This window comes from Capricornis sumatraensis, chromosome 2 (genome assembly GCF_032405125.1).
Source record: "Capricornis sumatraensis isolate serow.1 chromosome 2, serow.2, whole genome shotgun sequence".
Taxonomy (NCBI): Eukaryota; Metazoa; Chordata; class Mammalia; order Artiodactyla; family Bovidae; genus Capricornis; species Capricornis sumatraensis.
The window spans coordinates 65803737-65830269 of NC_091070.1; the positions used below are offsets into that span (position 1 = coordinate 65803737).

At 41.5% G+C, this 26533-nt stretch overlaps 1 protein-coding gene across 3 annotated transcripts; it reads left to right on the forward strand.

The window, feature by feature from the left end:
* The first annotated feature begins 6631 nt into the window (after positions 1–6631).
* Positions 6632–24926, forward strand: NDUFAF1 (NADH:ubiquinone oxidoreductase complex assembly factor 1). 3 transcript variants are annotated; one of them, XM_068965907.1, is made up of 5 exons: positions 6632–6731; positions 10860–11514; positions 14753–14938; positions 21994–22068; positions 24777–24926. In XM_068965907.1, the coding sequence occupies exons 2-5, from the start codon at positions 10939–10941 to the stop codon at positions 24924–24926; spliced, it is 987 nt and encodes a 328-aa protein (XP_068822008.1). In that variant the 5' UTR covers positions 6632–6731; positions 10860–10938. The 3 variants fall into 3 exon arrangements, with proteins under 3 accessions (XP_068822008.1, XP_068822010.1, XP_068822009.1); XM_068965908.1 differs by having other exon boundaries at positions 6655–6738; XM_068965909.1 differs by lacking the exons at positions 21994–22068; positions 24777–24926 and adding an exon at positions 21243–21371.
* The last annotated feature ends 1607 nt before the right edge of the window (positions 24927–26533 follow it).

Here is a 26533-nt window from a genome sequence, read left to right on the forward strand (position 1 = left end):
CTAACCCTGTGTGCCACAAGTTCTGAGCTCGTGTGTAGCAACTACTGAAGCTCCTGCTCCCTAGAGCCTATGCTCCATAAGAAGAGAAGCTACTGCAATGAAAAGCCTGCCCACCCCATGTAGAGAGGAACCCCTGTTTGGTGCAACTAGAGAAAGCCTGAGTGCAGCAACAAAGACCCAGGGAAGCCAATAAATAAATAAATATTTTAAAGAGATGATCAGCAAGACCTACTGTAGGGTGGAGGGTAACTCTACTCAATATTCTGTAATAACCCATAAGGGAAAATAATCTGAAAAAGAATGGATAAATGTATATGTATAAATGAATCACTTTGCTGTACATGGGAAACTAGTACAACTTTGCAAATCAACTATAATATAAATTTTTTTTTAAAAAGAAAAAAAAAGATTCTGTGCAAGTTGCTTATACTGGTCTCATAGAGACTATAACCAACATCAATGTATGGCCACATTTAACCTTTTGTTTTTTAAGATTTATTTTATGTTTATTTGTTTGGCTGTGCTTGGTCTTAGTTGCAGCACATGGTATTTTTCACTGTGACCTATGGGAGCTAGATTCCTGACCAGGGATTGAACCTGGATTCCCTGTACTGGGAACACAGAGTCCCAGCCATTGGACTACCAGGGGAGTCCCTAGCCTTTTTAATATTATGATCTTTGGACATTATTGTGCTGTATTTTATCTTGTACTGACTACACTCTTCTTTTTCATTCATTAGTTGCATGAGGGGATATTTAAAAAGAATGCAGCAGGGTATACACTCTCATGACATGACCGAAGCAACTTAGCATGCATGCATGCATGCATAGACTCCCATGGAGGCCTTGCTCAGGCCAGAGCATTTTTTTACAGACCTTTACAATTTTTTCTTCTTGCCCTGAGAACTGGTGTTCTACCCCCAAAGCCCTCCCCACTCAGCCTTTTCAAGACTCAGGGTTCTGCTCCTTGGATGGAATACATTCTCATGTTCCAGTAGGTACCTGAATTCTGATGAGGGAAACTTGCTATTCTGATTTCAAGTCCTGCACATTGGGTGACCCTTATCATATCAGGTGATCCTCAGCGTACTTGTGCTGCTTGGAAGCAATTCCGTCCAGGTACTCTTACATAGGCATGTACACCCAGAAAGTCACCTCTCATATTGTTAGGAGGCAGGTGACGCTAAAACAGGTGGCTTTATTTGAAAATGAAAGAAGTAATCCTGTGTGGGAATATACAGCAGATTGTTTAATGAGGTTACAGTGAAGTAGTAGAAATGGATGAAACTTCAAAGGGGGATAAAAGCTTTCAACTCTAAATCTTAAGGAAGCCCACATTTAGGGGATGAGGGAGAAGAAATGCAGAATAATGCCCTACTGGTTAAAACCATCTGAGTCAGTATTACCTGACTCTTTGGATTATTTTAATCTGTGCCAAAATTTATACTTCAGTTGTTTTCCATTTCATGTTTGTTAGCCTCTGGCTTTCACATGCTGACAGATTCAGGAGTAATTCAGAGTTCTTACACCATTATCTAGGACTACACTGGCCACTGTGGTAGCCACTAGCCACGTGCGACTATTTAAACTTAATTCAAAGAAATAAAATTAAAAATTCAATCCCTCATTTCAAGTATTTAACAGACACATCTGGTTAGGCACTACCACATTGGAGAGCGCTGATAGAGGACATTTCCAACACTGCAGAAAGTTCAGTGAGTTTAGGAAGTCTCTGCCTGTTTGTCTGTTTTTCCTGTTGGGTATACCTGGATGTGTGTGTGTTTAAAAAGAATTTTATTGGGGTTTAATTGATTTACATTTTTCATTAGTTTCACGTGTACAGCAAAGTGAATCTGTTATACAAAATATATGTCTTACTCCTTTTTAGATTCGTATCCCATTATAGGCCATTAGAGAGTATTGAGTAGAGTTCCCCATGCTATACTGCTGCTGCTAAGTCGCTTCAGTCGTGTCCGACTCTGTGCAACCCCATAGAGGGCGGCCCATCAGGCTCCACCATCCCTGGGATTCTCCAGGCAAGAGCACTGGAGTGGGTTGCCATTTCCTTCTCCAATGCATGAAAGTGAAAAGTGAAAGTGAAGTTGCTCAGTTGTGTCCGACTCTTCGCGACCCCATGGACTGCAGCCTACCAGGCTCCTCCGTCCATGGGATTTTCCAGGCAAGAGTACTGGAGTGGGGTGCCATTGCCTTCTCCATGCTATACAGTAGGTCCTTATTAGTTATCTAGATGTGTTATTTTTACTAAGAAGGAAGTGTGACCCAAAGCTGGTCAAGCTATACACTTATAGATAGTGGTAAAAAATGGGATATATTATTTAGGATTAGAGTCACCTTGGGTGATAAACCCTAAATACCAGGGTTAAATAGGTGGGGTAGGGGAAGCTTATTTTTCATGTTAGAGTTCAAGTATAGGCAGTCTGGGGCTGTTTTGGCTACTGTGATTCACAAAGTCCTCGAGGTCCCAGACTACTTCTGACTTCTATGAGAGGTGGCCCTCACCCTCACGGTCCAGGGCGGGGTCCTGTCATGACAGGTTCTAAGCAGTAATATGAAAGCAAAGGGGAAGGAGGGAGAAGACACCTGTCTCACCTGTCAACTGTTTTTAAAGGAAAGCTCTCAGCTGCTATAACAACATTTTTATTTCCACTGGTAGCTGCAGAGGAGACTGGGAAATATAAACTTTAATGAAGTAGAGGAAGAACAAATACCAGGAAACAATGAGTAGTTTCCCTCTTAGGGCTCAGCACCAGAAAAGAGGACCAGTTAAGAAATGCCAGTCAGAAACAAAAGCTATTAAATCTGTCCAAGTCTTGCACCCTGGCAAGTGAAAAAAAATTTGTTTGCTCCTCAGGTTGAGATGATATATAATATTGTGGCCTGACAGAGCAGGTGTTTCTCAAATCCACATCAGGGAGGGACTGTGACAGAGCCACTTGAATTGTGATTACAATTGTAGAGGGGGATAAAATCACCTCAGTCTGAAGATATTGTTGCTGCTTATATATTGGTGGAGGGTGGATTGGGGTTTACCTACCTGGAGTCAACTAAGAGACACATTAAGAATTTCCCTTTCAACATAGGGGACAAGGGTTCTATCCCCACTTGGGGAACTAAGATCCCACTTGCCATGGGGCAACTAAGCCTGGATGCTGCAACTAGAGAACCTGTGCTTCACAACAAGAGAAGCTCAAGTGCCGAACTAGAGAAAGCCCGTGGGTTGCAGTGAAGACCCAGCATAGCCAAAAACAAAAATTAAAAAATTTTAAAAAGACAAGAGCTACTGAAAAAGAACATGTTTCTGTTCATATATTTACTAAAGTGGCATCATAAAAATATCTGGTCTTAGCACAGCAGATATAAATATCTCCAAAAGAAGATTAGACAAGACATGTTTATTGAACAATCTGCTTGGGCACTGCCTGTTCTTTCTAATTATGTGACTCTCCTCATGGCCTGGAAGTGGGCTTTCCCACTAGAAGGGAGTGTCCTGGCTAGGTGATCTTGGGTTTCAAACCATGCCCATTTTCTGTTGTCAATTAACAGATGGACAGTTTGGTTTGTCATTTCTCCTTCCATGAAGTTGCTTGTCATGAAACAGATAAACTCAAGTTCCTGAGTTAGCAAAGCCAAGAATGAACCCTGGATCTGTAGCAACACCATGACCTCAAACGCCCACAAGATAATCTTTTCTGAAATCATTATGTCCTGGATCCTCCTTAAACTCTGAAGGGACTCAATCAAGAAGTGAAATTGCTGAATCATATTTGCCATTTGCTCTATTAATTACAATATCCTTCTGCCTGTGTCATTATAGCCCTTCTTAATGGTTTTCATGAAACTTGTCTTTTGGCCTCTTGAGTTAGTGCCAACTTAATCTAAATTTGTGCAGGTTACTGTAGAATATATATATTTTAAAGTATATGACAGAAGTCATTACCTTCCAGGGTTTTATCCTCTGTTGAAAAGTCTTGTATATATAAAACAATGAAAAAGCAGTTTAGTCATGTTTGTAATCTAGTTTTCACTTGAACACAAGTAAGTGCCAGTGTTACAGAAAAAAGAATAAATATAAGGTGTCAGAAGGAAAATAGTCATTATGAGATGGAGGCATTAGGGCAAATTTTTAAGGAGAAAATGGAATTTAAGGTGTGCTCTTTTTTTTTTTTTAAGGCATGTTCTTAGTAGGTAGATTCTATGTATCAGTTAAGACCTATTGGTTGGAAGAAACCCAACCCAGATAAGTTTAGGTAAATGAGTTTATACTTGGAAGTCAAGGAAAAGCCATGCAGCCCAGCCTCAGCAACTAGAACTATCAGTATAAATGCTGACTGGATCATCTTTTATCCTTCCATTTCTGTCCCTCTTAGCATCTTGATATTATTTTCTGTTTCCATAAACCAGTTTTCTTCACAGTACTAGAAGGTCACTCAGGAGCTCCTGCACCAGCATCACCTGGGGTCAGAAGGTCTCTTTTCCAACGTTAGTTCAGAAAGTCCCTAGGACTAACTGACTGACCCAGTACTGGCCAGCTTTCTACCACTAGATCAGTCAGCTGAAGCTGGGGGGTTGGGGGAAGGTGGGAATGGGGAAGTTGTATAAATACTTGTGATCAAATGAATGGGATGCGGAAGAGCGGAACATCAAGCTGAGAAAGTATGAACTCTCTTATGAGGAGAAATGAGTGTGGTTTAGGTAGATACCACCTGGGATGGTGTTGGGCCGCATCCCATAGGCCCAACCTCCAAATGCATGAAACAGCCTGGAAACAGGGACAGAAACATCAAGGATTTATTGGATAGGTGATCTGAAGCAAAAGGTCCTGGAACAACACCCTACTGAGGGCTGCAGACAGAACATAGCGATCTTCCATACTTGGTGGCGGGGAGAAAAAGGCTACCATTTATAAAAGGGGGAGTTGATGTCAGGTGGTCTCCTCAGTTCCGAGGGACTAATTAATCCTATTCTTAAGAGACTGGATAGTCAAGTCAGTGAATCAAGGACTTGTGGCCCATGGGGCTGTACAGAAAGCAAAACAGCCATCTTGAATGTCCTGACCATACAGATAAGAAATTGAGGATAATTATGAGTAGTATAGATGGAGTAGGAGATTATGGAGGGTTTAGAATTGATGAGTGGCATGTTTGGAGGCCAAAGGAATTTTGTGTTTATCTCTGGGTGATTTTTAAATGAAATTAGACAAACCATTGTGTTCAGAGTAAGGCAATCAGCAGATTGAATGTAAATTTCATAGGGCAATAACTATTGGGGTTTCACTGGATTTGGAAAACAAGAGTGAAAGATCAAAAGAGAGCAACAAAACAAAGAGGATTTAGGGTCAGTGAGAGGTTTCAAGGAGAGAAGCCAAGGATAGCCAAGAATTTTCAGCTTAGAAGCATGTGGGCATTTACAGAAACAGAAAGGATGAGAAGAGTTCAAATGGGTAAGTGTGATATTTTGTTTTAAACAAATCACATTTGAGATGCTAGTGGTATATCCTGCAGCTGAACCTGTTGTCAAGAAATTGGAAATATATGTTGGCGTTCAGGGGAAGAAATTATCCGATTATGTGTAGATAACTCATATATAAGCTAGAAAAGAGGAAGGAGAGGGGAAAAAAAAGGAGAAGAAGAAAAGAGGAAGGCCGAAGGCTAGGTTTTGGAGACAACCTGCATTTAAGGTTGTGGGAGGAGAAAGAAGAGTCAGTAAAGTAGGAAGCTAGAAAAGGTTCAAGAAAGTAGGAGAACCAGAATCAGGTAAGTGTACAGGCTAGAGAAGTCAAAGCAGAATTTAAAGAAGGAAGAGGTGATGGTGTGAAATAAGAGATGGAGGAAACTTTGAAAAGGCAGTTGTACTTGGCGAGGTCTTGGACCTTGGAGTACGTGTTTAAATGCCCTACTTTTCATTCAAAGTCAGGTAGGCTGAGTGCTTCATTCCTGCTAGCGTTATGCTAGGTGCTGAGAACAGGAAGAACATCTTCTGGACCCGAGAGCTCACAGCGTGGCAGAGGAAGTGAGAAGTGAATGAATAATTATAATCAAGATTCGGTGTTGAAAGTGCACAGGATACAATCGAGACTCTGCAGAGTGGGCGACCCCACGGGGCCAGATTGGGAAAGGGCGGGTAGGATGGTTTGCTGTCCAAGTTTGTGGTGGGTCTCCAAAGATTCCGCGGGGGCAATTCACAGAAACAATCCTCTGAGGCCGTGGACCTCTCTTGAGCGGCTGTGGGGATGGAGCGCGAGTGAACCCAGGATCCTTAGGTGCGAAAGATGTTGGCAATATCTGGGTCCTATTTGAAAGACACGGGATGGAGTTTGCAGCCTGAAGGTGGGATGCCGGAAGGAGAGGCGAAAACTTCTCTAAATTCTCCCCACTTTCTCACACAGGGCAGAAAAAAATCTGGCGGTTGGCGATCGGGGTGGGGAAGCCTTTGGGAATCTAGTCGACCAAAAAAACCCCTCATTTCATAGAGCTCTGGGATTATTACTCTTTCCCCCAATCTGCACCCAACCGGAACTCTAGAGTCATCAGGCCTGGTTTTACTCCGGACAGGAAAAACAGATGGCCCCCGCACAGGAAAAGTGGAGTACCCGGTCTGGAAAAGCGGGGAGTCGAGCGGAAGTCACTCTGAGGCGCCGGCAGGGGAGGCAAGTGAGCGCCTGCTTGGAGTTGGTGTGTCGGGAGCTTGTGAGAGTGACACGGCCCTAGCAGGTGAATGGTAAGGGGGCTGTGGCACAGTCACGATCGCTCCCCGACTAAACACTGGGACTCTGGGGTTACTAGAATAATTCTGGGGTTACTAGAGTAACTCTGGCCACTTACTAGTTGTATGACCTCGGGTGATTTAATTTTGGAACCTCCATTTGTTTGTCTCTGCATTTGGAATAATTATAGTACCTTTCTCATCGTTGTTGTGAAAATATGCACTCAGAACGGTTTCTGGCATATCGTAAGCTTTGGGTACACAAACTTCGCTAATACTGCTCTCTTTTAGCCGCTTAGGTTACACTGTCAGGAAAACTCAGCAACTTCATCTGGAGATCATCCAGTTAATGATTTTGACTTTATGTTTATCGGTAATAGAATGAAACAAAACACTTCAATTAAAGTTATATTATTAGAGAAGTAGTAACACGATTGATAGGTTGAAAAATAGTGAATAATATTACTTATAGTCCCGTTGTCCTACACACTATTCTAAGTCTTTTTCTTCTTCTTTGCCCCCAAATCTTTTTTGTCCATGTTAGTGTATATGCATTTTTTGTATATACTCCTCATTTGCCACTCACTAGTGTAACCTAAGCATGGTATTCATGAGAATTCGTGTTTATGATTGTACAGATTCCATTTTAAAGGCTTATCATTTATTTCCCAAATTTCTGTATATGTAGAGGTTAAAAATCATTTAAAGAAGTCAGGGAAATTTAGGTATTACCTGTGATTCCAGGACGTGAGATCAACTGTGGTTATTTCTCCTGGTTCCCTTCTACTTTTTGTCCATGTGAAAACGTACCGTTTACAAGATGTTCATTTATTTTAGCAGACATTTGAGCATCAGTTATGTTCAAGCCATAGTCCAAGATTAAAGCCAGGCTACTGAGGTAGACAGATGAAAGCAAGATCCTAATAGTATGTAAGGGCTGTGAGATGTATGCACAGGTTCTCATGAGAATACGGAGGGAGAGCAGTGTCAGTGCCCTCCATTCAGAAGCCACCAGGAACATCTTTATAGCTGAACAAGTTGGGCTTACTATAGTGGAAGAGAATACATAAAGCCATGGGACATCTCATTTAAAGGGTGTTAGAAGGGACTTATTGTTGGACTTAGGTTTCTGTTATATGATTTGGGGGAAAGTAGTCGAGAGATGGAAGTAATTCTATGATTAGGAAAGAAGCTTATGTATCTAGAATGGGGCTAATGCTATGACTGGTCAGGTATGGCAGTCACTTGTATTAGCCAGGTTAGTAGAATGTTTGGTCACTTTTGTCATTTTTCAGTGATGTGTTTTTGTGTATCAGACATGATTGTAGTTAAGAGCTGAGGGTATCGCCCATGAAAGTGAAAAGTGAGACCAAGGAATTGGGTGCATTTTGAAGGGCCTTGTGTACCATTTTAGGAGTTTTAATTTCTGGACAGAATTGCTGAGTAAGGGGAGGGCCATCATATTTAGAAAAATTCCCTTTGTTGCCAGGTAAAGGTTGGATTGGCAGAGAAGGAGGTCAGAGTCAGAGAGATGAGTTAGGACTTTACTAAATCCTAAAAGGTGTTCTCTGCACCAGCAATCACCTGGGGACTTGTTAGAAATACAGAATATCAGGCCCCATCCTATGCCCACTAAATCAGGATCTGCACTTTAACAAAATTCCCATAAAATTCAAGGCACTTTAAAGTTTGAGAAGCCTCTCCCCGCTTCTTAAAAAATTTTTTTTAATCTATTTTTTGGCTGTGGTGGGTCTTCGTTGCCGTGTGTGGACTTTCTCTAGTTGTGGCGAGCCAGGGCTACTCTGTTGTAGTGTGTGGGCTTCTCATGTGGTGGCTTCTCTTGTTGTAGAGTATGAGCTCTAGGCAAGAGGGCTTCAGTAGTTGCAGCATGTGGGCTCAGTAGTTGTGGCGTAGGGGCTTAGCTGCCTTGCTGCATGTGGGATCTTCCCAGACCAGGTATCGAACTGGTGTGCAAGGTGAGTTCTTAACCACTGGAACAGCAGGGAAGCCCAAGAAGCCCTTTGTTAGGGGAATTTCAATAGTTCTGGGAAGAATCACTAAAACCCTGAACCAAGACCTAGTGGTAGTGTTGGTGGATAAATGTGGAAATATTATCTGTTTGACAAATATTATAGGCCTGCCGCATGTCTGGCACCATCCTGGGAGTTGAAAGTACCGCGGTGAAGATGGTCTCTCCCTTTAAGACACTTTCAGTCTGGCAGGGAGACTGACAAGGGAACTGGCAATAAATGGTAGCGGGAGAAAGCTTAAGCCTAGTATGCAGTGAGACCACATCAAAAGGTCTTGGTGGAGTTGAGTAATTAAGGGTTCTTTGAGGAGGTGACGGATGTCTGAGCTGAGTCTCAAAGGATAAATTAGCCAGCAGAAATCAGTAGAGGGCATTTCTGGCCTAGGAGCAGCAATCTGCTAAGACATGATGCCTAGACAGGGAGTGCTGGGTGGCAGTTTGTGGAACACAGGTGTTCTCTGTGATTAGAGCAGAGTAGGGTGTGATTAGAGGGAATATCGGAAAGATGAGCAGAGGCTAGATCTGGAGGAGTCTCACAGACCCTGTGGAGAAAGTTGAGTCTTATTCTGAAGACCATGAGAGCCTCTGAAGAATTTTAGTCTGAGAAGATAAAGAATCAGTTTTGTGTTTTAGGCCCTCTGTAGATGCTGAGAGTAGTGGGGTAGATTGGAGGTAGGGGTGCACGTCTGGAATGCAGTGACTTAGGAGAGATGAGGTCATGAGCCACCTGATGTAGGGAGTGAGGGAGGAGGGGCAGTCTAGAAAGGTGACCAGTCCTGTTTTGTAGATAGAGGGGTCTGGGTGCCATTTTGATGTAGACTCTTAAGCAACTGAGGCAGGTGAGCTGAGTTGTTGGATTTGGGGCATTTTTGAAGTTTTTAAAGTTCTCAGCATTCCATCTTGTTTCTCAGTACTGTATTCTTACTAGTGGGTGATTTTTTGTTTTTGTTTCTTCTCTCTCCTCTCTGGTGAGAGAAAGATGATGAAATTAGCATTGCATATTTTATTTCATTTTCAGGGTAGCTGGAATAAGTAGGAGAGGGGATTGGTAGCCTTCCTATTTTGCCTTCCTGGTTCTTGGAGCACTGCCTGCCAGGAATCATTAAATGTTTTTGCAAGAGCAAAGTTGTTACTTCAGTATAGACATAGAAGTTATATAACTAATGTTTTACATATAGAGAGCCAGCAGTGTCAAATGGGAACATTTAAGGCCAGGGTTCTAGTGCTTGCTTCCATACTGATTAACGTTGTAATCTTGGGCAGATTACTTCACCTGTTGGTGTCTATTTCCTTCTGAAAGGAAATATCTACCTGACTGTCTTATAGGAGGCTTATGTGGATTAAATGAGATAATATTTGTCAGGGTGGTTTGAAAATATTAAGAATGCCATTTAAATGTAATGGTATTATTGCTACTGTGGTTTAGGTCCTATCTTTGAGGACCTCAAGTAGTGACTGATAGTCAAAACTAGTAGCTTATTAGACGTGAAGAATCTTGGGGATCTTGTCAGACTTAACTGGATCGGAGAACCCTATTATAGCCATCAATCCATCTGATCAACAGAAGAATCCCTCAAGGTAGGTAGGGGAGGTGTTATCACAGCCTTTCCCCCAAGGAAATGAAGGCCAGCTTCAAGGAAAAGAAGATCAACTTCTTTGAGAGTTTTTGCTTTGAGGGTAAACAGTTCTAGCTGTGCAGTCTTCTGACTCCACATGCAGACTGTAATCTTAGCGCTAAAATGTCAGTTAGCCTCAATCTTGGAGTGAATTAGTTGAGTATTTTATTTTAGGAACCAATTATTTCTTTTAAAATGTAGCATAAAAATTTTCTTTAAAGTTGACACTACCTTTTGAAGCATACTCTTGAATTATTTGGGGGCTGATCATTAACTCCATGAAGGAGGTTGTGTTTCTGTTCATCTTGGCCTGTTTTCACAAAGCAGTGGGATACATTATATACAGTGTAAACCTTTTTCTGCTCATAGTAAATATTTATAGAATTAGAAAATAACTTAATGAATTTCACAGTACATGATCTGTGTTGAATATGAAATTATGATGTATTCATTGGTACACTAGTAACTCTTCACTGTCTCTTTTATTATAGGTGGAATTGGGCTATTTGCTGAAACTTCTTTCCCTGGTAGCCCTGGGAAAAATTTACATTTTTATTATTTTTTTTTATCATGGCTTTGGTTCATAAATTGTTGAATGGCACTTATATTCTCAGAAAATGCCCGAAGCCAAGAGTTGCCTCTTGTCCATTTTGGGGGACTCGCTTTGCAGACTATTGTTCCAGTAGTTTTCAGAAACCGGTGGCTGCTCCTGGCAAGGCCTCTTCTCAGAGGAAGACTAAAGGGAGTTTGGAAGAACGTCACCAGAGAGAAGTTGCTTTGGAAATAACTTCTCCTGAGGACAAGCCTGAAATTAGTTTTGATAAAGCAGTTAAAGAAGAAATGAAGGACCATTTTAGGCGTTTGAAGGATGATATTGTGAAATATTGGATAGGGCCTGAAGGCCGCCCTCTGCATGAGGTCTTGATGGAACAAGCCAAGGTCGTCTGGCAGTTCCGTAGCAAAGAAGATTTGGATAAGTGGACAGTAACTTCTGATAAAGCTATTGGTGGCAGAAGTGAAGTGTTCCTGAAAATGGGCAAGAATAACCAAAGTGCGTTGCTGTATGGAACTCTGAGCTCTGAGGCACCCCAGGATGGGGAAAGTGGCCGAAGTGGGTACTGTGCTATGGTATCCAAGATTCCAAGGGTACGTGAAATTCCGGAGCTGCAGTTTTCTGGTGAACTGAGGTGGACTTCATTGTAGCACGAGCTGTAGCAGACAGGTTTTATTTCTGTAAATGACAACACCTGGTGTCTCATCTTGTGTATGGGGGTAAATAACCACTGGGCACAAGTGTAAAGTTTCATAAGCACGAGGGGAAAGCAGTTCCTGAAGAGAGGCTACATGTTTCTGGACATCTATTGGCCAGGATGAGGCATACTTATGTTTGAGGAGCCGTGAGGAGGGTAGACATTTAAACGGTAATCTAGGGAGGTTTGCATCTCCTCTGACATAGCCCACAGACCCTCTGATGGCTTGGTGTTCCTTAGAGTGGGAAGTAGGGCCAGCCTGTGGATTTTTTTTCAAGTAAACTATTTCTGTGACAGTTTCTTAGTCTTTCCTTATTTTTCTTGAGGCTTTGAGGTCAGCTATTTTGTAGAATGATCCTCAATTTGGGATTTTCTGATTTTTTACCCCCTGGTTAGACTGAGGTTCTAGGTTTTAGGAAAAATAAGTTGCTCAGTTGTGTCCGACTCTTTGTGACCCCATGGACTGTAGCCTACCAGGCTTCTTCGTCCATGGAATTCTCCAGGCAAGAATACTGGAGTGGGTTACCATTTCCTTCTCCAGGGGATCTTCCTGACCCAGGGATTGAACCCAGGTCTCCCGCATTGAAGGAAGAGGCTAACCTCTGAGCCACCAGGGAAGCTGAGAACATAGAGTTGAAGTACACTTCCCATCATATCAGGGGTATATCCTAGCAATCTGACTCATCACTGATGTGTTAATGTTGGTCACCTGGTCAGGGTAGTGTTTGCTAGGTTATTCCATTGTTAAGTACTTACCCCCCCCAGGTTACTCCATTGTTAAGTACTTACCCCACCCCCCCACCTCTTTTCATATTCTGTTCTTTGGAAACAAGTCACTAAGTGTACCCTACATTCAAGGCGTGGGGTAGGGTATGGGATTAAGTTATATATCCTGGAAGGGGTAGTATTTTCATAAATTATTTGAGATTTCAGTTCTTCACAAAGGAAGGTTTTTTTTCTTCTTCCACATTTATTTATTTATTCAGTCATTTAGAATGGACTTACACTTTGGGTTATGATCCAATACCATGTTATTTATTTTGTTGTTCAAATTGTTCCAGCTTTGGCCACTGGGAGCTCTTTCAGATTATACCTGTCCCTTTGATTTGCCATCATCCTGTTTTTTTGAGCACTTTTTGGCACTGTAAGATGCCATAGCTCATTTCGTATTTTTGTCTGTTCCAACCCTGCTGCTACTGCTAAGTCGCTTCAGTTGTGTCTGACTCTGTGCGACCCCATAGACAGCAGCCCACCAGGCTCTGCCATCCTTGGGATTCTCCAGGCAAAAACACTGGAGTGGGTTGCCATTTCCTTCTCCAATGCTTGAAAGTGAAAGTGAAAGTTCCAACCCTAGAATTAGCCATTTCTCAAAGAAGCCCTCATTTTTTAAAAAAATGGTATTAGAAACCAAGATCTGTTTTGACACTATATTTAGGACCTCTCGGTGGACACAGCTATGAAATATATATTTGCATATCAGCTTGTGGAAACACGTCTGTAACTATTTATATATACTAAGCTAAGTATGAGTTCATACTGATGCTTTGACTCTAATCCAGTACCACATGATTTACTCTAGCCTCCTCCCTCTTGTGTGTTGATAACTTCTGTCTGTAATGGTGTGAAACCTGTCTCCCACCATTAACCATACATTTACTTATTAATTCAACCCTACTTGGAAAGCCATTTCAAAATTTACAACCCATAACCCTGTGAGAATCATCTTTACCAACTAGCATACAATGCTTATGTATAGTATTTGTCGTTAGCCTTCTGGTTTCCAGTCAGAACACCATTTTCCAAAGCTGCTCAGGTCAGCTCCTTTGTCTCACCACCAGCCTGTTGCTTTTTGCAAATTTGCTGATCAGCGGTTGTTTCAGGGCTGCTCTGGACAGGCTCCTGTGCCTGGTAGTGGCCACAACCATTGGTTGGTTGCTTGGTTATGGTAGAAAAGCAAATGGTGGGAATAGTATTAGACCCTCTCTCAAGATAATCATGAAAAAGAAAGGAAAGTGTTCTTTCAGCAGTAACAAAGTTGCATAGAAGATTTTATTTCAGGCCTTGAAAATCCACAGAATGGATTTGGTCAGTCCACAGTAGAAAATAATTCTGTGATAACCTGTAGAATAATGAAAATAGTTGATGACATTGGTAAGTGTACCCTGCCAGTTCTTGTGCTAATTATATACATTATCTCTTTTATTCCCGACATCAATCTTGTAAGGTATAACCATCTCACTTTTACAGATGAGGAAACAGGCTTGGGGAGATTCTGTAGTTTGTCCGAAATTGTTTGGCTAGTAAGTAAGAGTTCATATCTGAGCATTGGTATTATTGAAATCAGATGAGCTCTGAAGTAACAAATACCTTTGGAAACTAATACTACATTCTGCTTTCAAAGAGAGACCATTTAGGTAGTTTTTAAGAACATAGATTTTGGAGTTAAACAGCACTGGACCTACCAGTTATGAGTTGAGTGCTCAGTTGATTCATCTATAAAATGGAAAACAATGATAGCGCCTCTATTTCATAGGGCTATTGTGAAGATTAAATTGTGCATGCCAAGTGGTTAATGCATATTTTCAATGGATGGTAGCTGTTAAAATAATATTGGTTTTAAAAATTGAGGTCTAGAATTCCCTGACAGTCCAGTGATTAGGACTCTGTGCTTCTACTGCAGGGGCACAGGTTCCGATCCCTAGTCAGTGAACTAAGGTCCCTCATGCTATGTGGCCAACAACAAAAACACAACTTGAGGTGTTTCATAGTTTTCTGATTTAAGGGAGGGCAGTTTCAGTAAAATGGCCCACTCAGAAGCCATTGCTCTCTAGACCCAGGGAAAGAAAATACATGCAGTAATTCATTTCTGTTCAGTGACACACGTGTCTATCCCATGTAAACATTGTCCTGTGCAAATCATGCCTTGAACATTAACTTAGAAACATTTAACTAGGTCAGTATTTTGTGCTAAAATAAGAGTCATCAGATTTATCTGCCTTCATAAAGTGGTAGAAAGCAGAAAAAGGCAGGAAAATGGCTTGTTGATCCGTTTGATGCTGTAAAAGGTGATGGTGACTCACATTTTGCTAATAGTGGAAAATGAGGTGAAATTAACATTCTTTTCTGTACCTTAGGGCCCTTTTGAAATGAAGAGATCTTACGATTGGTCCCAGTTCAACACTCTGTATCTCCGTGTCCGTGGAGATGGTCGACCTTGGATGGTGAATATCAGGGAGGACACAGATATAATCCAGAGGAAGGATCAGATGTACAGTTACTTCATGTTCACCCGTGGGGGGCCCTACTGGCAGGAGGTCAAGGTAACAACAGCACAAGTCTTTTCTTGTATGAAAAAGAGGTCTTTTGGTCATGGTTACATTGTAGTTTTCTTATTAATTCCTCTTGGACTATGGGAAGGGAAAGAAGGAAGAGGACCTAAAGGCAAGATTTACATAATTGATCTTTTTCTTTCATTAATATAAATGGTCGCTTCAGTTCAGTTCAGTCGCTCACTCGTGTCCGACTCTTTGCGACCCCATGAATCGCAGCACGCCAGGCCTCCCTGTCCATTACCATCTCCCGGAGTTCACTCAGACTCACGTCCATCGAGTCAGTGATGCCATCCAGCCATCTCATCCTCTGTCGTCCCCTTCTCCTCCTGCCCCCAGTCCCTCCCAGCATCAGTCTTTTCCAATGAGTCAACTCTTCGCATGAGGTGGCCAAAGTACGGGAGTTTCAGCTTTAGCATCATTCCTTCCAAAGAATTCCTTCCCAGGGCTGATCTCCTTCAAAATGAACTGGTTGGATCTCCTTGCAGTCCAAGGGACTCTCAAGAGTCTTCTCCAACACCACAGTTCAAAAGCATCAATTCTTCGGCGCTCAGCCTTCTTCACAGTCCAAGTCTCATATCCATACATGACCACAGGAAAAACCATAGCCTTGACTAGATGGACCTTAGTCCACAAAGTAATATCTCTGCTTTTGAATATGCCATCTAGGTTGGTCATAACTTTTCTTCCAAGGAGTAAGCGTCTTTTAATTTCATGGCTGCAGTCACCATCTGCAGTGATTTTGGAGCCCCCAAAAATAAAGTCTGACCCTGTTTCCACTGTTTCCCCATCTATTTCCCATGAAGTGATGGGACCGGATGCCATGATCTTTGTTTTCTGAATGTTGAACTTTAAGCCAGCTTTTTCATTCTCCTCTTTCACTTTCATCAAGAGGCTATTTAGTTCCTCTTCACTTTCTGCCATAAGGGTGGTGTCATCTGCATATCTGAGGTTATTGATATTTCTCTCAGCAATCTTGATTCCAGCTTGTGTTTCTTCCAGTCCAGCGTTTCTCATCATGTACTCTGTATAGAAGTTAAATAAGCAGGGTGACACTATACAGCCTTGATGTACTCCTTTTCCTATTTGGAACCAGTCCATTGTTCCATGTCCAGTTCTAACTGTTGCTTCCTGACCTGCATACAGATTTCTCAAGAGGCAGGTCAGGTGGTCTGGTATTCCCATCTCTTTCAGAATTTTCCACAGTTTATTGTGATCCACACAGTCAAAGGCTTTGGCATAGTCAATCAAGCAGAAATAGATGTTTTTCTGGAACTCTTGCTTTTTCCATGACCCAGCGGATGTTGGCAATCTGATCTCTGGTTCCTCTGCCTTTTCTAAAACCAGCTTGAACATCAGGAAGTTCACAGTTCACGTATTGCTGAAGCCTGGCTTGGAGAATTTTGAGCGTTACTTTACTAGCATGTAAGATAAGTGCAATTGTGCGGTAGTTTGAGCATTCTTTTGCATTGCCTTTCTTTGAAATTGGAATGAAGACTGACCTTTTCCAGTCCTGTGGCCACTGCTGAGTTTTCCAAATTTGCTGGCATACTGAGTGCAGCACTTTCATAGCATCATCTTTCAGGATTTGAAATAGCTTACTAATCAGTAAATACTTTTTAAAAAATATTATTTATTTTTGGTTGCGCTGAGTCTTCATTGCTGTGTGGGCTTTCCCTAGCTGCAGTGAGCAAGGACTGCTTTTCATTGTAGTGCGTGGGCTTCTCACTGTGGTGGCTTCTCTTGTGGAACATATGCCTTAGAGTGTGTGGGTTCAGTGCTTATAGCTCTCGGGCTTAGTAGTTGTGACGCATGGGCTTAGTTGTTCCACAGCATATGGGATCTTCCCAGACCAGGGATCGAACCCGTGTCTCCTGCGTTGGTAGATGATTCCTATGTACCATGCCACCAGGGAAGTCCTCCAGTAAATACTTTTGATAAGGGTATGGCCAGGTCCATGCAGAGTCATAAGCATATCTCTGCTCTGTGCACAAGTACTGTAGGTGATTCTTTTTAAGTTCCTGCCATATCATTTCTTCCAGGCAATTGTACCTAGCTAGTGTCCCTAGTTGAGTAGAAAGGCTCCCTTAAGAGGAATAAATACTTCATACTTTACGTTATCAACGTTTTTATTCTATTTATTTCTTCGTACTATAAGGCGGTCATATTTTGTAGGGAGAAGAAACTTTTAGAAGGTAAAAAATGTTAACCCGAAGGAAAATAAATGGAGATTCAGGGAATGAGGGCAAAACTAAGTGTGCATTCCTTTCTTCTGTCTATTGAAGGTTTTTAATCTATAAATTCAAAAGAAAGTCTCCATTTTGCTCATACTTAAACCTAAGAGTCATCCTGGATTCCTTTCACCCCAACCCACATCCAGTGTTAACGACTTATTTCACATCTCCTTCCAAAATACATGTCTATTTCTAGCTATCTCTTCCACTGTCACCCTAGTTCAGGCCTTGGGATTACTGCAAGAGCTTGTTTTGTCCTCTTAGCTCCTGAAGTCCACTGTGCACACACAGCCAGAGTGATCTTTCTAAAGCATAGTTCAGATTACATCACTCACATGCTTAAAACCCTCCAGCGATCTCTCCTTATTAGAATACAGTCCAAACTCTTCGCCATGACCCTGGGGCCTATAGTAGCAGACCCGGTCTTCATCTTCAGTCTCTCCTCCTCCTCCTGCCCGCTTCCATATGGCCCCTTTTGTGTGTGTCAAACTCAGATTTACTTCTGTCAGAGCCTTTGTGTTTCATGCTGTATCCTATGGGCATGCTCTTCATGTGCTTTCTCTTATCAATCACTTCTCAGCCCAAAAGTCACCTCAGAGAGGCCTTTCCTGATCCCTCTAGCTAGAGTTGCATCCTCTCACACAATAATAATATCCTGGTTTTTTTTTCTCCCACTCCAGTACTCTTGCCTGGAAAATCCCATGGACGGAGGAGCCTGGTATGCTGCAGTCCATGGGGTCGCTGAGAGTTGGACACAACTCAGTGACTTCACTTTGACTTTTCACTTTCATGCATTGGAGAAGGAAATGGCAGCCCACTCCAGTGTTCTTGCCTGGAGAATCCCAGGGACAGGGGAGCCTGGTGGGCTGCCGTCTATGGGGTCGCACAGAGTCAGACACGACTGAAGCGACTTAGTAGCAGCAGCAGCAGCAGAGCTAACCATTAAGTACAATTATTTGTTCATTCAGTTGTCTGTTTATTGTCACTGTCTACTCTGCTCCTCTGGAACATAAATTCTGTAAATTTTGAGAGCAGGGACTTTGTATTGTTCATAGCTGTTTCCCTTGTACCTAGAGCAGTGCAGTGCTTAGCATATAATAGGCATTACATACATATCTGAGCTTCCCATATGGCTCAGTGGTAAAGAATCCACCTGCCAATGCAGGAGACGCAGGAGACGGGTTTGATCCTTGGGTTGTGAGGATCCCCTGGAGGAGGAAATGGCAATCCACTCCAGTATTCCTGCCTGGGAAAACCCATGGACAGAGGAGCCTGGTGGGCTACAGTCCATGGGATCACAAAGAGTCAGAGGCTGACTGAGCAACTGAGTACACACACACACACACAGATATGTATCTATACACTAATATAGACATATAATCCAAAATTACTATATATGTAACACTTGTATGCAAGTAATGGATAAATAAAACAAGTATTTCATTATAGAAATTCTAGAAAATGCAGAAAAGGAAAATAATTTTTTGTTCCCATTACCCAGAAATAAAATACTATTTTTATTTTAGTATGTACCTTCAGACTTTTCTATTCACATTTTTTTTAGGAAAATAATATTGTGCCAGTGCTATTTTATAACATATATTTTTCACTGAACTGAATTTTATGAACAATTTTCTGTTGAAATATATTTCTATATCAGTTTTAATATCTACACAAATATAAATAGACACTATTTAATCCATCCTCTATTGTTGTACATTTAGATTGTGTTCAGAGCTTTTCACTGTCACATCAAACTCTGAGGTAACATCCTGAGTTATTTTCTTAAGATGTTTTCCTGGAAATAAAATACCTAGAAAAAAATGATACATACATTTTTAAGAGCTTTGATGCACATTGCCAAATTATTCTTGAGTATCATTACCATTTAATCATTAGCAATTAGTTATTTCTTTCCTGAAGTTACATGTTCTGGTCTTTGGCTGGAAATAATAGTTGTTTGCAACACCTTTCTTTAAATTATTAAGGGAAGTATTGGGGAAGAGATTTTTAAAAATTAAATGTTATTAATTGCTGTTTACTTCTTCATAAATAATTCTCCCTTAGTAAATAGAAGTGAGATGTGCAGGTATTTACACTGGTTATAGAAAGAAAACAGAGCAAAGTGATGGAAAAATTATGCATGCTAGTGTCATTTGTAGAGAGAAAACAATTGTTTATCTTTTTTTTTTTTTAAGCAAATCATACAGACTTAATGCTCCTTCTTAGCTTCATTTTTTTCCAGGCTAAAAGATTCCCTTAGTGTGGACAGTGATCTTATCAAATTATGTGACAAAAAGACAAAAGGCTGGGGGCGGGGTAGGTGACACATGCTCCTTGAATACATTTGGAATAATGAGGCAGTTTAAGTGCCAAACCAGGATGCAAAATGGAGAAACTGGGGTCTCCCTTCCAGGTTTGCTTAACAGAAATGAAGGGAGCAGGTGAAATGAGGATGTGACTGCACTTGAATTTGCTTTCTGAATAACATGATCTTATGCAATGGTGGTTTATTAAATGAACTTTGAATTGAGTTTGTTTGCTTCCCTCATAGCTCAGTTGGTAAAGAATCCGCCTGCAATGCAGGAGACCTTGGTTTGATTCCTGGGTCAGGGAGATCTGCTGGAGAAGGTATAGACTACCCACTCCAGTATTCTTGGGCTTCCCTTGTGGCTCAGCTGGTAACGAAACCACCTGCAAGGTGGGAGACCTGAGTTCAATCCCTAGGTTGGGAAGATCCCCTGGAGACGGGAAAAGCTATCCACTCCAGCATTCTGGCCTGGAGAATTCCATGGACTGTATAGTCCATGGGGTCACAAAAAGCTGGACATGACTAAGCAACCTTCACTTTCACTTTATGTCAACAAGTGTTTTGGGTAATAAATAATCTGACATTTTGTTTTTTAATTCACTTTTTTTGGTTCAAAAATCAAAATAATATAGATATATGTACAAATAATTCTCACTCCCATTCAGTTCCCTTCTACCCTCCCCCCCACCCTCTATAGGTAAGTATGTTTATTAGTTTCTTGCATAGGTTTACAGTTCTTTTTAATAAGCAAATATATATGCACATATACTTCATTTTTATTTTTTATTTTTACTAAAAATAGTAGTATGCTTTATGCACCTTCTGTACAGGTTTATATTTTTAAAATTTAGATCCTGGAAAGATTCCATATCACTACATGTAATTATTCTTCGTTTTTTGTTATTTTGTTTGGTATTTTGTGTATGTGGGTATCCAATAGTTGATTGAAATAGTCCTTTATTGATAGACACTTGGGTTGTTCCCAGTTGCTACAGTAAATTTATTAGTTTTTTTGGAGGCATTTCAAAAATTTCTTTTTAGGGAAACTCTCTGGCAGTGCAGTGGTTAGGACTTGGCTTTCACTACCAGGGCTCAGGTTCAGTCCCTGATAAGAGAGCTAAGATCCCACAAGCTGCACTGCATGGCCAAAAAAATTTTGTTTTTTATAACACAAATGATGTTTACCCTGTAGATTTTGTCTGTATCTTCCTTTTTACTAATAATATATTGTGGACGTCTTCCCACAGCATCAGGTATAGATCTGTTAATACTGCATTTTTGAAATTAGCCATATAATGTTTAGTTATATGGTTGCACTATAATTTATTCAACTATTCCTCTATTTTTCCTTTTTTTGTCATTGTTATTAGAAAAAGCTGCATCTTTATGTGTTTGTCAGAGTTTATCTGTAATATAAATTTCTAAAAGTGAAATTGGCAGGTCAGGTTATAGCTTTTCAAATTTTCTTAGGTATTGCTGTTAGTTTCCTATTGCTGTGTTAAAAATACCACAGACTTCGCAGCTTCAAACAACATATTTGTTAGCTCACTTTCTATAAGCCACAGATTAGACAGCCTATGGCCAGGTTCAGTGTTCAGGGCCTTTTAAGGCTGATATCACAAGGTGTCAGCTGGGCTGTATTCTTCTTGGAGGCTCTGGGGAAGAATCCACTTCCAAGCTTATTCTGATTATTGGCCTGATTGAGTTCCTGTGGTTGTAATGATATCTTTGTTTCTTTACTGGTTGTCAGCCGGAAGCCACTCTCATGTCCTGTAAGCAGCCCACACTCCTTGCCATTGAGCTCCTCCGTCTTCAAAGCCAGCAGTGGAGAATCTCCCTCACTTCCCCCTTTGAATCCCGCTGATGCTTCTAACCTCCTTCACCAGGCATTTTTATGAGCTCAAGTGATTGCACACCTACAGAGGATCATCTTCCCTCTGTTAAGGTCAGCTGATTTGGGACCCGACTTCTGTGGAGTCCCTTCACAGCAGCACTAAGATTAGTGTCTGAATACCTGGCAGAAGGTGTGTGTGCACTGAAAGCTGGAAATCTCTGGGGTCATCTTAGAATCCTGTGTGCCACAACTGTCAGCTGTTCTCTAAGAGTTGGGCTAATTTGCAGTCCGCGTATCAGTATACAGATGTGCCTGTTTCTCCCATCTCCATTTTTCTGTTGGGTTGTTTGATCTTTTTCTTAGTTATCTGTAAAAGTTTTGTGTTTAGGATACTTTTTTTTTTGCCACCATAAAGTTGTACTCTTTTATTTTTTCCTTTGGGACTTCTGGCTTGCAAAAGTTTACAATTGTTTTCTTGTAATACTTAGATTATTTCATTAAATTTTTTTCCATCTGTTATCCAAACAACTAAGCCATTTGTTGTAACTTCACATGTTAGATAATTTTAGAATTAAATTTAAAGCATTATTATTTTATCATTGGAGTTCTATGCAGATGCCTCAGTTGCTTACATTTCAGCTTTGAAGTCAATGGTTTTTTCTTTCAGATTCCTTTCTCCAAATTTTTCTTCTCTAATCAAGGACGAATCCGGGATGCCCAGTACCAGCTTCTGCTCGACAAGGTGACATTTTCCTGTATTTTCACTCAGAACTGTATTGCGTGTGTACTTAGTTGTGTCTGACTCTTTGGGACCCCGTGGTCTGTAGCCCACCAGGCTCCTCTGTCCATGGGATTTCACAGGCAAGAATGCTGGAGAGGGTTGCCATTACCTTCTCCAGGGGGTCTTCCCAATGCAGCGTTAACATCTGAGTCTCTTGTGTCGCCTGCATTGGCAGGTGAATTCCTTACCACTAGCGCCACCTGGGAAGACCATATATATTCAGTTCAGCTCAGTTGCTCAGTCGTGTCTGACTCTGCAACCCCATGAACTGCAGCACTCCAGGCTTCCCTATCCATCACCAATTCCTGGAGCTTGCTCAAACTCATGTCCATTGAGTCGGTGATGCCATCCAACCATCTCATCCTCTGTCGTCCCCTTCTCCTCCTGCCTTCAATCTTTCTCAGCGTCAGGGAAATACTGTTTTATTACCTTTAGTGAAATAGAACTGTGAGGATTATTTCAGTTCATTTTTGAAGGCTGGCAAATGAAAGATGAGATAAGAAAGCCTTCCTCAGTGATCAATGCAAAGAAATAGAGGAAAACAATAGAATGGGAAAGACTAGAGATCTCTTCAAGAAAATTAGTGATACCAAGGGAACATTTCATGCAAAGATGGGCTCTATAAAGGACAAATGGTATGGACCTAACAGAAGCAGAAGATATTAAGAGGTGGCAAGAATACACAGAAGAACTGTACAAAAATGATCTTCATGACCCAGATAATCATGATGTTGTGATCACTCATCTAGAGCCAGACATCCTGGAATGTGAAGTCAAGTGGGCCTTAGAAAGTATCACTAGGAACAAAGCTAGTGGAGGTGATGGAATTCCAGTTGGACTATTTCAAATCCTGAAAGATGATGCTATGAAAGTGCTGCACTCAGTATGCCAGCAAATTTGGAAAACTCAGCAGTGGCCACAGGACTGGAAAAGGTCAGTCTTCATTCCAATCCCAAAGAAAGGCAATGCAAAAGAATGCTCAAACTACCGCACAATTGCACTCATCTCACACACCAGTGAAGTAATGCTCAAAATTCTCCAAGCTAGGCTTCAGCAATACGTGAACTGTGAACTTCCTGATGTTCAAGCTGGTTTTAGAAAAGGCAGAGGAACCAGAGATCAGATTGCCAACATCTGCTGGATCATGGAAAAAGCAAGAGAGTTCCAGAAAAACATCTATTTCTGCTTGATTGACTATGCCAAAGCCTTTGACTGTGTGGATCACAATAAACTGTGGAAAATTCTGAAAGAGATGGGAATACCAGACCACCTGACCTGCCTCTTGAGAAACCTGTATGCAGGTCAGGAAGCAACAGTTAGAACTGGACATGGAACAGACTGGTTCCAAATAGGAAAAGGAGTACGTCAAGGCTGTATAGTGTCACCCTGCTTATTTAACTTCTATGCAGGGTACAGCATGAGAAACGTTGGGCTGGAAGAAGCAAAAGCTGGAATCAAGATTGCCAGGAGAAATCTCAATAACCTCAGATATGCAGATGACACCACCCTTATGGCAGAAAGTGAAGAGGAACTAAAAAGCCTCTTGATGAAAGTGAAAGAGGAGAGTGAAAAAGTTGGCTTAAAGCTCAACATTCAGAAAACGAAGATCATGGCATCCGGTCCCATCACTTCATGGGAAATGGATGGGGAAACAGTGGAAACAGGGTCAGACTTTATTTTTGGGGGCTCCAAAATCACTGCAGATGGTGATTGCAGCCATGAAATTAAAAGACACTTACTCCTTGGAAGAAAAGTTATGACCAACCTAGATGGCATATTCAAAAGCAGAGACATTCCTTTGCCGACTAAGGTCCGTCTAGTCAAGGCTATGGTTTTCCCAGTAGTCATGTATGGATGTGAGAGTTGGACTGTGAAGAAGGCTGAGCACCGAAGAATTGATGCTTTTGAACTGTGGTGTTGGAGAAGACTCTTGAGAGTCCCTTGGACTGCAAGGAGATCCAACCAGTCCATTCTGGAGATCGGCCCTGGGATTTCGTTGGAGGGAATGATGGTAAAGCTGAAACTCCAGTACTTTGGCCACCTCATGCGAAGAGTTGACTCATTGGAAAAGACTCTGATGCTGGGAGGGACTGGGGGCAGGAGAAGGGGACGACCCAGGATGAGATGGCTGGATGGCATCACTGACTCGATGGACGTGAATCTGAGTGAACTCCGGGAGTTGATGATGGACAGGGAGGCCTGGTGTGCTGCGATTCATGGGGTTGCAGAGTTGGACACGAGTGAGCGACTGAACTGAACTGAAATGAAAGATGAAAATTCCTACTTAAGTATACTCCTGTTATACCTAGACAGATGCTGACTCAGAACTGTCCTGTGAACCATACCCCTGCTTGGAGGAATTTCAGTGTGGTCATGCCTACATTTTACTTTAGCTTTAAAACACAGTTCAGGGGAGCTTCAAGGAACCTCCATTAGACATCCACTTTTACTTATTAGTCTTAAGTGGCACTGTTTTATAGAGAGAAGTAGAATGTGGAAAGAAAAGCAGTCATGTACTTCGTATAATTTGCTACAGCACTTGAGTACTATGGTATACATGTGAAGGGCTGATAGTATATACCTGAAGCTATAGTAATTACAGAATTTTAAAACTCCAGGGAAAACAACAGCATACAAGATTTTGATCAATTTCTCTATTTTAAATTTAGATCTCATCTATTGGATTCACCCTGGCTGATAAAGTGGATGGTCCATTTTTCTTGGAAATAGATTTTATTGGAGTATTTACAGATCCGGCCCACACAGAAGAATTTGCCTATGAAAATTCTCCAGAGCTTAATCCAAGACTTTTTAAATAGTGATCATGTGGTATTTCTGTATTGCTGAGGGTAGTGGAATCCATAGTGACACAAAAATAAAGTATTTTTTTAAATGGTGTCCAAACAGTGGCTGTATGTCTTCCCTAAGACATAGGTAAATGCTGCTGAGAGGAACCAACCAGTTAAGTGATACCTTAACTTAAAGAATGTGAGTAATGATGCAGAGTTACTATGTAAACAACTGTTTTGGGTTAGAGTGATTCCTGTTAGGAATAGTTCCTGTACTAATAGGTGGTTCCCAAAACAGGGAGGCTCTGAAAATGACTGTTGATGGCCTTCTACCATTCTATTCCCTATACATTTCTTCTGTTTTCTCATCTAGCTATCAGGAGGGGAGACTGCTGTAGAAAACATTAAGATAAAGATGCTATAGAAGTCACTGGGAAAAAAATACCTGTTTTATTTTGCCTGGGCTTCTGTAACAAATCACTGTAGACTAGGTGGCTTAAACGAAACACATGTGTATTTCTCCCAGTTCTGGAGGCGGGGAAGTCCAGTATCAAGGTGCTTGCCTGCCTGGTGTCTGGTGTTTCCTGGCTGTAGACAGCTGCCTTCTTACTGTATCCCTACATGAAGAGAACAGGTTCTGGTCTCTTCATATAATAGCATTAATCCTGTCATGAGGGCTCCACCCATATGACCTGATTACCTCCCAAAGGCCTCCAAGTGCACCTCTAAGTACCAAGTCACATTGGGGATTAGGATTTTCGACATATGAATTGGGAGGGAGTGGTGGCCACAAACATGCAGTCCCTAACATCTACATTGCTCGTGCTCCAAAGATGCATGATCCTTGGCCGCTTCCCCAGTCATTTTAAGTATTAGAGATTGCATGTGCCAGAAACAAGACCCTGATTAAGTGTAAACTGATCAGTTCTTGTCCTGTTAGAGGAGATGGGAAACTATATGATATAGCCAGAGTATCCTACGAGAGCCAAGTTTAAGATAAGAATACACAAAGCTGACAGCTTTTCCATCATTTTGGCCTAAAAGATTTTCATGTAATTATTTGTCTTTATCAGCTTTATTGAGGCATAATTTACATAACAAAGTTCATCTGTTTTAAGTGTATAAACTCAATGATTTTTTGGGGGGGCATACTATGCAGCTTGCAGGATCTTAGTTCCCCAATCAGGGGTTGAAGCTGGGGCCACAGCAGTGAAAGCATGATGTCTTCACCATTGGACCTCCAGAATTGTGGTCTTTATGCAGCTAATTTTAGGAAATTTCTGTCAGCTTCCCTGGTGGCTCAGATGGTAAAGAATCTGCCTGCAACATAGGAGATGTGGGTTCGATCCCTGGGTCAGAAAGATCCCTTGGAGATGGAAATGGCAACCTGCTCCAGTATCTTTGCCTGGGAAATCCCATGGACAGAGGAGCATGGCAGGCTATACTCCATGGGGTCTCAAGAATCAGACACGACTTAGTGACTAAAACACCTAAACTCTTCATTCCCATCTCAGCCCCATAATCACTGATCTACTTTCTGTGTAAGTCTGTGTCTGGCTTCTTTTCACTTTGCATAACGTCTTTGATGTTCATCCACGTTGCGTTATCAGTATTTCATTTTTTAGTGCTTTAATCCA

Bases quoted from the DNA above. Each gene is read 5' to 3' on its own strand.
- NDUFAF1 (XM_068965907.1), top strand. From the start codon at position 10,939: ATGGCTTTGGTTCATAAATTGTTGAATGGCACTTATATTCTCAGAAAA. The intron at 11,515-14,752 runs GTACGTGAAATT...TCTGTACCTTAG, and splicing joins TGGTATCCAAGATTCCAAGG to GGCCCTTTTGAAATGAAGAG. The intron at 22,069-24,776 runs GTGACATTTTCC...TTTTAAATTTAG, and splicing joins ACCAGCTTCTGCTCGACAAG to ATCTCATCTATTGGATTCAC.